General features: G+C 39.3%; 1 protein-coding gene across 1 annotated transcript in view; it reads left to right on the top strand.

Moving 5' to 3' along the window:
* Nucleotides 1–8: 8 nt before the first annotated feature.
* LOC103397190 (AP2-associated protein kinase 1-like) overlaps nt 9–12869 on the top strand; it is a 30490-nt gene continuing 17629 nt past the window's right edge. The window contains 13 exon segments of the mRNA XM_025052772.1: nt 9–779; nt 4972–5090; nt 5532–5640; nt 5835–5977; nt 6125–6246; nt 6731–6812; nt 6902–7034; nt 7174–7277; nt 7982–8061; nt 8148–8311; nt 9467–9651; nt 10760–10939; nt 11309–11496. Of these exon segments, the coding sequence (XP_024908540.1) occupies nt 626–779; nt 4972–5090; nt 5532–5640; nt 5835–5977; nt 6125–6246; nt 6731–6812; nt 6902–7034; nt 7174–7277; nt 7982–8061; nt 8148–8311; nt 9467–9651; nt 10760–10939; nt 11309–11496 (1763 nt within the window). The 5' untranslated portion in view covers nt 9–625.

The raw sequence follows: 12869 nt of genomic DNA, 5'->3' as shown, positions 1-12869 counted from the left end.
CTCGCGAACGACACATCACTAAAGGTTAGCTCTCTTATTAAGTTAGGTGGCCAGCCATGTTGTGTAGCTTTGATGAAACCAAGCGGTGAGATGCAAGTCGTTAAGTTGTTGAATTAAGCCGTGAGTCGGCTGATTTTTTCCGGAGAATAATAGCAATAATGATGTTCACTAAGCTACGTTGGACACTTAGGATCTACCCGTCTGCTACTGCCAATCCATGAACTGACAGCGGTTATCGCACCGAGCTGCTATGCTAACCGGCTAAGTGAGCTATTGGCTAACAAGTGTTTTAAAGGCTTATACCCAGGCTAAGCAGCCGGCGAGAGCTCCTGTCGGCAGGAAAACAGTGACATACGCTTCTGAATTATTTCCTCAGCCGATTTTGAGTCCTCTCGCTAATTAAAATCATGAGCTCACCACTGACTGTTAAGGAGTGGTGTTTGTGGTACTAATTTAAGTTTACCAGCATTTAGCGTTTAGCTACGTTCATTCAATTAATGAAAAGTGCTAACGCCAGCGCCGGAGGGAACGGGGACTGGGTCCACCCAGAGTAAGACTTTGGTGGGATAAACTTTGTCTCGACAGTGTCAAACTCGACAGTGTTATGGACAATATATAAAAGAAAATGAAGAAATTTTTCGATTCTCGACGGGAATTGGGGAGTTCCGGGTCTGGTTCTGGAGCCGGTGGTGGAAGCGCTGGTTCCGGCAGCGGCTTTATCGGACGTGTTTTCAGCATTGGACGGTATCAAGTGACCGTGGAGGAGATTATCGCAGAAGGTGAAATACGAGGCTTTCTTTGCCTGGGTTACATTCTTTTTCTAGAATACACACTATTCGAATTCCACCACATTGTTGTTCAGATACACACTCCAGTTACTTTATATGAATTGGTAAAATATTGGACAAAGGCCGTGGTACAAAGCAATGACTTCCAGTGCTAGTTGAACCAAGATTGCTCTCAAGATAGCTATCTCTTTCTGGAGGCTATATGACTTATCCCTTTATTTTAATTTCTTAATAATAAACATTCCTCAATACTAGGTTTACGCCTAGATAGACTCCAAAATAAACACCAACCAGAAGTGGAAAGCAGACAGGGCGACAGGGAATTATTTCTTTTCACCCATAAACACAAACAGAGTATTAGACCGCATAGTTCAGTAATACCAAATAAGAGTCAGATTTTGAAAGACAACAAGCACAAATAAGTCATCTTATCACTTCCTAGATGCAACAGTGGATTAAATATAAGAACTAAACAATGCAAACTGCAGCCCTCAAAGCATGCTTTTTTAAAAGTAACCTGGTTTATATATTTCTAATTAAATCGAGACAACTCTTAAAACCATTAATACTGACACTAAACAGTAATTATTTTCTTGAGTATCCCAAGACAATGTCATGCCCTGATGACTTTTTTTGCACTTCTGGCATTGGTAAAAATTTGCGTAGAGCCTGTAACATAACTAACTTTGCACGTGCATAATAAACTGTGACTCTTAAACAATTTTTTGGTTGAAACAGTAAAAATAAGTATGGGTAATTAAATATTTTCTACAATGGTGTCTTTGTGGTCTCATCATTCAATAGTTCCTTTCATTTTTAGAAAAAAAAATCCATAAGCTCCTGGGCAAGAGATGCGTTAATATAGCACATATAAAGCATAAAAATTGTACATTTACCTGAATGTCATGTATTTGTAAAGAAGCATTATTTTGTGGACATAGTTCTTGTCTGTGCATCGCATGAAAAGTTTGCATGTTTTTTTTTTTTCATTCAGAATCAAAGTTGCACAAGAGCTTGTGGTTTTTGTGCTGTTTGTTTGCATGTGTCTTCTCTTGTTACCAGAAACTGGCAGAATGTTTTCTACCCCGCTATAGAGGGGCACTGCCAAGCTGAGTTATCTGTATTGATATTTACAGGAGTGACAGATCCCAAATGCAGATACAACAACAGTGTTGATGTTTTGTGGTGTGGGGGGGGGGGGGGGGCAATGAGGTACATCTGATAGCCTCATAAAACATGATTGCTTCATGTTGCATGTTTTTCAGTTAAATGCAAAGACAAATCACTGAAATTAACAATGGAATGAAGTTTGCTTGGCAACATTGCTTCAACTGTAACCGTAGTCCAAAATGGGTGGTTTAATTAAGCCATGTCTTAGGGATAAGTTTCCCCTGGTCATTTGTTTTTTAAATTAGTCTGTCATGCTGTACTAGCTCAGAGCATCTCTTACTAAAAAATACATGAAAAAGGTCTGATTAATTTATCAGCACTTAAATGACTTCCATCTTTTTGGTCGCTTTATAGCCTTGTGAATGGGAAAGAAATCCAACCCCTGCATTAAGTGTAACCATGAAGTGGAATTTATTTCTATCTTAATGGTCAGATATTGTAACTGCACTTTGCTTATCATTTCTGGAAAAACCCTGGCCTTGATGCAGATGTTGTCTTGTCCAAGGTTCCCATTTGTTTAGGTGTTCTTGGGATTTTTTTCCAAAATGCTGGCAGTTATTTTGTATTTCAGACTGGACTTCTTTCAGGAGTGGACTTAGTGTCTGCTATAGAACACTCCCCAGTGACAGCAGGCCTATTTATTCAGATGGTTTTGGTTGTACTCTGGGATTTTGGTTGCTCTTAGCTTGCAGTTTCGTTTGGAATGTTTCCCCCCTCAGTCCACTCCCTTTGTTGTGAATGTGTAACACTCTTCACATTATACAGACAAAGGCAGTCAGAGGGATACATTACACTGGTTTTGTGGCTTCAGGGACCAAGGGACCAGTTTGATTGAGGTTAAATAGAACTGAAAACAAAACTATTGCACCACCAAGAAAACATTTTTTAAGTAGTTAAGTCCTTTATCCAAGACAAGATACTCCCGTTGCCACATACCCTTATGTAGACAATGTTTTTCTGGTTCACCCTGTTGTTCCTGCAACTATCATCTTGATGGCCAAAAGGTGCTAGAGATTTCTCTTATCTAATTCCAAATATTCTAATTCCAGGATGTCTTTTTTTTCTCCTGGTTTTTTGTCACCAGTTTTTTCCTTTATCTTTTAAATGTGTTTTCTGCAGATGTTTATTTTGGTTTCCACCTCACATTGAATTCCTGTGTAGAGCTTTAGTGACTCTCCTTTTGACACCTCAATTTCAGAATACTCAAAGTAATTTACATGTGACTTGTCAGTTATTCTAGATCGGGATGAATTGATCCGATACTTAGGATCAGCATCGGTCCAATGTTGGTCTAAACTTAAGGATCAATCATTGAACACCAACTAAATTCTGTCGAATATCTAAACCCAAATGCACAACTTAACTTTGCGCCGCTTGCTATGGGAGAAAAGAAGGTATTGGATTGATATGGGTATCAGCAGTTGTTCCGAGTTGCACTAACAGTATGACATAAAAAAAGTTGTATTGCGCCATCATCAATTTTAGGGTCTGAAGACATCTCTTACTAGTTCTTTTTCTAGAATTAATTTTTCTCCATTTTCCATTTTTCATCTGTACCACGTAAACCTTGGACTGAGTGCAACAATCTGTATTTATTCATTTCAAACTGAGATAAATTGATCTGCTATTATGGATTCACAAGTGACAACAGGATCATGAACACATTTTTTAATGGCGAGTATATTCGAAAGTTTGACCTAGTTTTACGGTTCAAACAATAATGTGATGACACATCACTGGCTTGATGTATGGCTGTAATTACCAAGGAAGTGTAATTTTGATCTTAGTTGTTTTTCAGTTTTTAGAACTATTTTGTACCTTCTGTGCAAAATACAAAATATAATAATAATATATCCAGCAATGGGTTGTTCAAAATCTTTGCAAGATAAAAGCTCATGGGACTGTTTTTTAACTGTCTCTTCCTTATTATTATACCTTTTATTATAACTGACTTCTGCGGTTTTGATATTTTTGTTATTTTAAGTGTTTGATTACTTCTCAACCTATTCTGGGGCGCAGCTTTCTGCCTTTACTGTCAACAAGACGTGCTTTCTTTGGTAGATATTAGGTTACTGCTGGTAACATTACCCCTGTGCAGGAGACTTATGTCTAAATGGTGCAACAGTGACAATTCTAGTGTTTTTTGTGAACAGTTCTAAAGCCAGAACAAGACTTAATACTCAGTGTTTATTTCGCCACTGCTTTGTCACTAATTTCTCCTAGCAATTGCAGAGTCATGTAGCTTTTCAGGGAGCATGTTTGTAAATAGCGTAGTAGTTGTAAGCACGTGTTTATGCAGTGCAAGTCTCGGTCGTAGCTTTGTTGATCCATCTAGCTGATGACAGGTTGTAAGTGAACATCATGAACATTTGCTGGTGTGTTCATAGTAGTGCCTGAAGTTGTAAGTGTGCATTTACTTGAGCAGTAGTGCTGAAAATCCTGACAGACAGACACACACACACAGACACACACACACACAGACAGACAAACAGACAGACAGACAGACAGACAGACAGACAGACTTTGGTGGTTTGAAACACGTTTTAGATGCAATGTATGTTTACCATGTTATGAATACTAATGTACTACAATTCCAAGCCAGATGGTGGCTTTTACTTCTCTTGTTGATAAAAGTCTGGAAGGTAGTTGAAATAATTCGCACAAGGTAAAAGTAAACTACGTTTATTCTCTAACAGATCAAGGTAAAAAAAAAAGATTATGAAAATAACATATAGTCTACATATATTTTCTTAAGTCTAAACCCTTTCGCAAGTGCTGTTTCCATCAGATTCATTCTAGAACTCTGGGTTTGGAACTACAACAAAACTTGTTACAAAGCTTCATTTATGTTGTTGTCCTTGGTGCTGTCCACTTGATCCCACAAAAATATCTTAATAGATACTTCTTGACATGCGTTAGTTATTAAGATCTGTATTGGAATGTTTTGACTCAAACCTGTTTAAAAACTCCCTTAACTTAAAATATTTTTTTCTTTGTCCACACATTTTTGCAGGAGGGTTTGCCATTGTGTTTTTGGTGCGCACTCATCAAGGTCTGCCTTGTGCACTCAAAAGATTGTATGTCAACAATGAACACAACTTGCAGATCTGCAAACTTGAAATACAGATTATGGTGAGTGAAACTGTCCATTAAGTGAACGCCAAGCTCAGCAAAATGAACTTTTCCATTCAGCATGAATCAGTGGTGTGTTATAAGCATTTGTGCATTTGTCTGGTTAGTGATATCAATCTTATACTTTTGCCCAAATAGGTTCAAAATCCAAACTTCTGTACTTCCAACATCCAAGTTCTAAAAGAATTATACTCTACTGTTGGTAAATTATCCTGTTCCTGTGGCCACACCTAGGGTGGCACAGCTACTGCCAGATGGTTATCCTCTTTTACTTCCAGATAATTAGCAGAACAATGTGTTTCTACTGTTATAGTGGCCAGAATTGTTAAATATTTTCTATATTTAGTTTGTCATCTAGAACATAGAAATATGTCAGACAATAAAATAAAAACCTTGTCACATGGTGTGTCATTATTGTTCTTTTTGTGTTTATTTACACAGAGGGATCTTGTGGGCAACAGGAACATAGTGGGTTTCCTGGACTCTAGCATAACTGCAGTTGGAGCAAGTGATGTGTGGGAGGTCTTAATCCTAATGGATTTCTGTAGAGGTAAATTTGTCTGCCCCCATGTGTCGCCGTCGTTGATGAACTGAAAACTCCCGCCACCTCCCTCATTTCTGATGGCCCCCCTCTTGTTTGATCAATGTTGTATCATTCATCTAATGGCTGCTGTGAGCCGTTAAACATCTGTGTTAATAAATGTATAGCCCAATACTTTGAGTCGACCTATGCGTTTAATATAGGTGGTCAGGTGGTCAACTTGATGAATCAGCGGTTACAGAGAGGCTTCAGTGAACCTGAGGTGCTACAAATCTTCTGTGACACGTGTGAAGCAGTGGCTCGTCTCCACCAGTGCAAAACTCCCATCATTCATCGAGATTTGAAGGCAAGTCAAATTAATTTTCCCTCATGCACATTTTCACTGCATGGATCTTGGTGCCTGTCAGTAACATTCTGAAACGGTGTATCTTAACAATTTATTACCTACGACAACTGTATCAGACAATAAAGGTCTAACTTCTTCGTCACCCAGGTGGAAAATATTCTCCTGCACAACCAGGGTCATTATGTACTCTGTGACTTTGGAAGTGCAACCAACAGATTTCAAAACCCTCAGATTGAAGGAGTGCCGATGGTAGAGGAAGAAATCAAGAAGTGAGTTTTTTAGTCTGCTGTCCCTTCTTTGGGTAGTACGTAAGTGTTTTAAATGAAGTGTGAAATGTGGTTGTACAAAAATATTGATAAAACAAATATTTAAATTAGGGCCTTAAAATGATTAATCACAGGGTAGCTGTGGATTGATCACAATTAATCGTTAAGGCGAATAAGCATCAAAATAAGTTGGCAATCATCATTACTGTACATTTTGACTGTTGCTTATATTGTACCTTTCAAAACTCTGGTGAAGCCTTTGTCCTCAACAATATTAATCCGTCTACAGTCCATCACAAACTGACAATTTCATTAATCAGCTTGTCAACTGTAGACTTACTTACAGTCGATGCTTGATGAGACTGGCGTGATACAAGCTAGGCTTCCACAAACACACGCATGAATGATTTTTGTGTTTATTATTTTTTTTCAATTACTGCATACCCAGCCTTCAAGTCCAGTAACTCTGTTGTGTTGTCTGTTACAGGTACACCACTCTGTCATACCGAGCCCCAGAGATGGTCAACCTCTATGGTGGAAAGGTCATCACAACTAAAGCAGATATTTGGGTAAGGATGAATGTGTTTATAACTATTCTGTAACTTTTGTGTTTGTTTTAAGACCAGTCTTGACTGTTTTCATCTTCTCATTTATACAGGCCATGGGTTGTTTACTTTATAAACTGTGCTACTTCACACTCCCTTTTGGGGAAAGTCAGGTAGCAATCTGTGACGGTAGCTTCACTATTCCAGACAACTCCCGCTACTCACAAGACATGCACTGTCTCATTAGTAAGTAACCTTATGCACTACATTATACTCTGTGTCCTAGTTACTACATGTGTATCTTTTTAACAAGTAGAACTTGTAGCTGTGAATTTTTCATTTGTGTAACCTAAAATTGAACAGTGCATGCTTGTAAACCTCTTAGGATACATGCTGGAGCCTGACCCAGATAGGAGACCAGACATTTACCAGGTCTCCTACTTTGCATTTAAACTGGCTCGACGGGTGTGTCCGGTCACAAATGTACATGTAAGTAAGCATGGCAGTGAGTGAGTGTACAGTGTAGCAGAGTCAATATAAGTGAGTAAGTGAGGTGAGTCAGTTGTGATCATATTTCTTATCATACACCTATTTGCATAAACACAATTAATGGATTAGATCCTGTTACAAAGTGCTGGTTTTAGGGGTAACTTTACATGAATAGAAGAGTGTTGAAAAATATTGTTGCTTCATGTAACAAATAGGCAACAACTATGAACAAATGAAGTAGATGATAATGTGTCCAGTTACACACAGTGTCCATTCAAATGTGCTCTCTCCTGCAGTATACATTCACCTTGAACTGCAGATCACAGCCTTAAATTACAGGCATTATACATTCATCCAGTGAGGAACAGCTTATTTTTCTTGTCCAATTCTTATTGGTTACTCTCAAAAGAGAAGACTATATTTAAACTATATTTATAAATAAAGTATCTTCACCACCACAAATTGTTTTAACCATAGCAGTGGTTTATTAACTCAAGCTTGTTTTTGTTGAGGAAGGTTTGACAAATGAATGCAGTGAGAAAGGAATCAAGGTTGTAACAGCCATGGGTTGCCAACAGCCAACAGTTTGATATCATATGCACTGATGGAAACTGCAAATTAATTTCAGAGTGTGACATAGTTTCCTAATAAGTAACAGAAACAAGAAAGTGATTGTTTTTTTTTGTTTGTTTTTTTTAACCTAGAATTCACCCATTCCTATGGAACTCCCTGACCCCATCAGAGCCAGTGAAGCAGTGGCCAAAAAGAGTCAATCCAAAGCCAGGTAAGTGCTCAGCAAAAGGTGTAGGTGTAACAGTTAACATAATAATATCTTATTCATTATATTTCTGCTGTCTCTTCTTCCCTTAGGTTTACAGACCCCATCCCCACCACAGAGACCTCAATTGCACCTCGACAGCGGCCTAAGGCCGTTCAGCCTCAGCCCCAGCCAATATCAGGAATTCTGCCCATCCAGCCTGCACTCACACCACGCAAGAGATCCAATGTAGCTGCTCCAGTGTCCCAGGCTATAGGTACAAGTGCTACACGTAGTCTCTAATGTCAGTGCTCAGACCCCTGCAAACATTTATGTTGTCAGTTACCATGGTAGTAATAACCTCTGTAATAGCTCAGGGAGATGTGCTTCGTTGGACTGGGCAAAATATTGTAGATTTGAGTTATTCTCCCTGTGGTTCAATTCGTGTTTCTGAGGAATCTGTTTGTCCTTAATGACCTGTCAGTTTTTGACCAGACCAGTAATCTGTGACATTCTTCATAAGACAGCCCTGATGGGGACTGTCAGGAAACTTTCTCTGTTAGAAAGAACTGTAAAAAATGCTGTTAGTTCATACCCCAGTTTCCTAACAAATAAAACAATTCAAATAAAGGTCTGATCAAATAAAGAATCAAATACGAGATCTCAAGTTTTAAAAGTTTTACTTGCAAGCAAGGAGTGCAGAACAATGGTTACATTCAGAACTGCACTGAGAAACTCCTCAGTGCTCAAAGCTTAAATACATTTTTTTTACATACACATCAATGGTCAGCACCTTAACCCTTTACAGCCATGTGCTGTTCACGCGCAACTTCTGAGCTCTGATTGGCAAAGGCTGCTCCAAACAAAGACTCTCCACCAATAGAAAACATGTACATGTGCTGAGCTATTCTGCTCAGTAACTCAGGTTAGATGAAAGAAATACACTTTGGATTGTTTTCCTTTTTTTTTTTTTTTTTGATGTTCTGTTTTCCTCATTATTTGGGCAGAGAAACTGGTTCAGGCCGGTTCTGTGACCTGTCTCTATCTCCAAGTGTAACAGTCAGTGCCATCAGTACCATACACCATCCTGTTATGTAAACCATCAGCATGCACACCTTTCTTCAGTACTTCTCCTTTTAGTACAGCATTTAAAAACAAACAGTATAAATTGATATGGAAACTTACTACAATGAATATATTGTAAAGACTGAATAAATGTATTTACAATATCTTAACAGGGACAAAGGCCTCCCATCTCTTTAATGATGGTGGTTTTTATGTGCATTGTGCACATTACAAACATCCATTAAACTAAACAATGGGTTCATCTTATTCCGTGGGCCTTATTTGCATGAAATACTGTAATGAAATCCATGAGGTTTGTTCATCCAGGGCATGTGGTGAATAATAGTTTTGTCTCTCTTTTATCCAGGCGTTGGTATTGGTGCCCTGCCTTCAGCTGCTGCTGTCCAACCTGCTGAGCAGGGCCTTTCCACACAGGCTGCATCACTGTCAGCCCAGACAAACAGCATGCACCCACATGCTCCACCACAGCATCATCAACTTCTCTTGAAGCAACAGCAACAAGGTTTCTTAAGTCCACAGGGTAAACTGCAGGTAGGCATCTTTATGGGACAAGAATGGAAATGTTCCTTCTTTTTTTCTAAATTATCACCACCCCCCCCCCCCCCCCCCCCCCTTGTTGTTTTTGGTGCAACCACTGTCTGTTCTTTTTATAAGGAAAGATGCAGAACTCTCCTTATAATTATTTTTAATGATGGTATTTTAAGAGACATTTTAACTTGTTGGATGTTTTTCTCTGTTTCTCTTTTTCTACATATATTTATTATATCACATCACACACATATTACATTTTATTTATCACTGGGCAACAATGCAGCTATTTAATCATGGTTAATTGCATTGTGGTATGAATACTTTAGTCATGAAGTCAAAGGAAGTGTAGCCTTTATTTTGAAACTATAAACTAAAAGTGCATTTAACCCTTGTAAAGTCCTTTGGGGTCCCCCGGGTCACCTAGACCCAATATGTCTTTGTGTCTGTGTGTGTGTGTGTGCGCGCATGCATGAGTATGCGTGCATGAATATGCGTGCGTGTGCATGTTTCTGTACTGCATGACTTGTGCCAACTTTTCCTCACATTCATTAATACTCATATTCTGGGACAAGATGAAAGTCATTGCAAGGACAAACGGTGTGTACACAAATTCGAAGGACCGCACAAGGGTTAAAAAAAAAGTGCTTTTGATCAACAGTATTCGCTTTCCAGTGATTTTTAAATTTTTAAAAATGTTGACTATTCACTTAATTATTGAATATCATGTAGTAATTTCATCCAAAAAAGTCTCCATTCCTGGCCCAACCCTGATTCATCCTGAACACTTCAGCACAAATGTATTCATACTGTTCCCTTTTCTTTAAATTATCCCAAAAAGTGTCACTTCTAGTTCCTCTCTGAGCCAGCATTTTCGTACTTCCAAGTATATTTTGTAAAGGCTATAGTGTATTTTGTGGCACAAACCCACTATAATCTCATCTCACCCCACCCTCCCTTGTCTGATTCTCATTTTATATCTATTCTGGTTGTTTCCCTTTGACTGTGTACTACTACAGTAATACACAATACTTTTATGCTTGTAAATAATGTTTTAAAATTCTTACTGAAACTATTAAAACTTGAAAGGCCTTGTGATATTCTTGTGTAGCATCGACTGATACAGAGCTTCCATCAGCAACAGATTCAACAGCAGGCAGGGTTGTTGTTGCAACTGCAGTACCAGCAGCAGCAGCTGCAAGAGCAGCATGTTGCCCATAAAGCAGCACTGCATCTCACTCTCATCCCTGAGTCTGAAGTAACTGGTCGTGGAGCTGACCACGAGGTTGTGGTAATGATCCTACTTCTGCTGCCTACTGCTGCCTTTTGGGTTGGGACTGACTGAGCTTGTCTTAAACGAATCATGTCCTTATTTGTCTTCTTTAGCTGGAATCAGTTTGTAAGCAAGTTGCTGTTATGTAATTATGTTTACACTTCTGTACTGTACCAGTAACTGCTATATCTATCATGTAAATCTTTTCTAATCTTTTCCTCATTCTGTGGTCAAGAGGTGGGTTTCAAGGGGGGTTTATGACCATTTTTTATTTCCGGTTGAATAGTTCTTGCTTGGTTATGTTCTTGGGACTTTGGTTTCTTTACTGCATGTAGCTTATTTTCTTAGTTAACCATGCTAACCTCTGGTTTTTCGCCGACTTTACAGACAGTAGGCAGAGGGATCCACAAAGTCGGGCCCTTGACCCCACCATCATCTCCAAAGATGGCACCCAAGAGTGGCCACCGTCGCATCTTGAGTGATGTCACGCACAGTGCTGTGTTTGGGGTCCCTGTCAGCAAGTCCACTCAGCTCCTACAGGCAGCTGCAGCTGAGGCCAGCCTCAATAAGTCCAAGTGAGCAGAATTAATTCCCTTCAGTGGTTGTAAAACAAACAGTCTTTTCGATCCCCAGAGGAGGAAGAGTGAATCTCTCACACTCAGGAGAATCTTGCTGAGAAAGAATCACTTCATTCAGTTTTTTTAAGAGCTCTGTTCACTCACTCCTATTTGCATGTGTCAGTAGGCATTTAACATACATCAGGGGTGTCAAACTCAAATACACAGTGGGCCAAAATTTAAAATCTGAACAAAGTCACGGGCCAACATAAACAATTGAACATTTAAATATGAACTCAAACAAGTTTTGCTTTAACAATGAATATGGAACAAGCAACGCATATTACCAATATATAACTTAATAGTACAGACATGCAAAATTTAATAAAAAATAACCATGGCATTTATTTATTAAATTTAAATAAAAATCATATGCCTCTTTTCTATTTGCAGCCTTCTAATTTAAATATCAAAAAAACTTTTTCCACAGGCTAATAATTTTAAAAATAAATTAACAATAATAAATCAATCAACCATTCAGAGCCATGCCTTGGAATAGCAATAAAAGTGCTTAAAGGAAACTTTAATTTTTAATTTTTGCTCAGTTTGGTACACACTGATCTAATCTGATGTGCCCAAGCCAGACACCTGGCACCTCTTCTTGGATGCTAGCTTATCAATGTCGGGGCTCAGGCTCTGAGCTGAGGAAATCCTCAGAACTGAGCACAGGTGTTCATCCGTCAGGCCTCTCCTGTGAGATGTTTTGGTCATCTTCATTGAGGAAAAAGGTTGCTCACATAAGTGTTGCCGAACACGGAGAGCATCTGAGCAGCTTGGATGCGGAGCTGAGGCATTGTGTCAGGGATGAACTGTGGAAACTGTGCGGCGCCCACAGCATCATATTTTGACTTCAGCGTGCCATTACACTGGAGTTCAATCAGCTCCATTTGGAGGTTAGTCGTTGCGTTTTCCACATCAACTGCAAAGGGATTACTGAGCAGTTGAAACCTACATTTCTGGACATCAAAGTCAGCAAATCGCCGCCTAAACTCAGCGCCGAGTACACCAAGTTTTTCAGAAAACTGCGCATGGGAACGCGGTGGGAGAGATCTGCGTTTTTATGGTTTTGCAGCAGGTAAAATGGCCAAGGTCTCCTCGCATCATCTGATTCTCCCACAGGCACAGTTTAGTTTTGAAAGCCCTCACTGCAGCGTACATGTCCGTGATGATGCGCCCCTGAAGCTGCAGGTTCAGCGCATCGAGGTGGCTCAAGATGTCACACAGAAAGGCCAATTTACACAGAAACTTTTGCTCCCGGAGCTCTGCTGTGTTCTTCCCCTTGCTTTCCAAAAACTGAAATATTTCCTCACGCAGCTCGAAACATCTGTTCA

The sequence above is a fragment of the Cynoglossus semilaevis genome, chromosome W, assembly GCF_000523025.1.
Source record: "Cynoglossus semilaevis isolate Cse_v1.0 chromosome W, Cse_v1.0, whole genome shotgun sequence".
Lineage (NCBI taxonomy): Eukaryota > Metazoa > Chordata > Actinopteri > Pleuronectiformes > Cynoglossidae > Cynoglossus > Cynoglossus semilaevis.
Note: the sequence above shows the minus strand (reverse complement) of the source record. Positions and strands in the feature narration are given on the sequence as shown.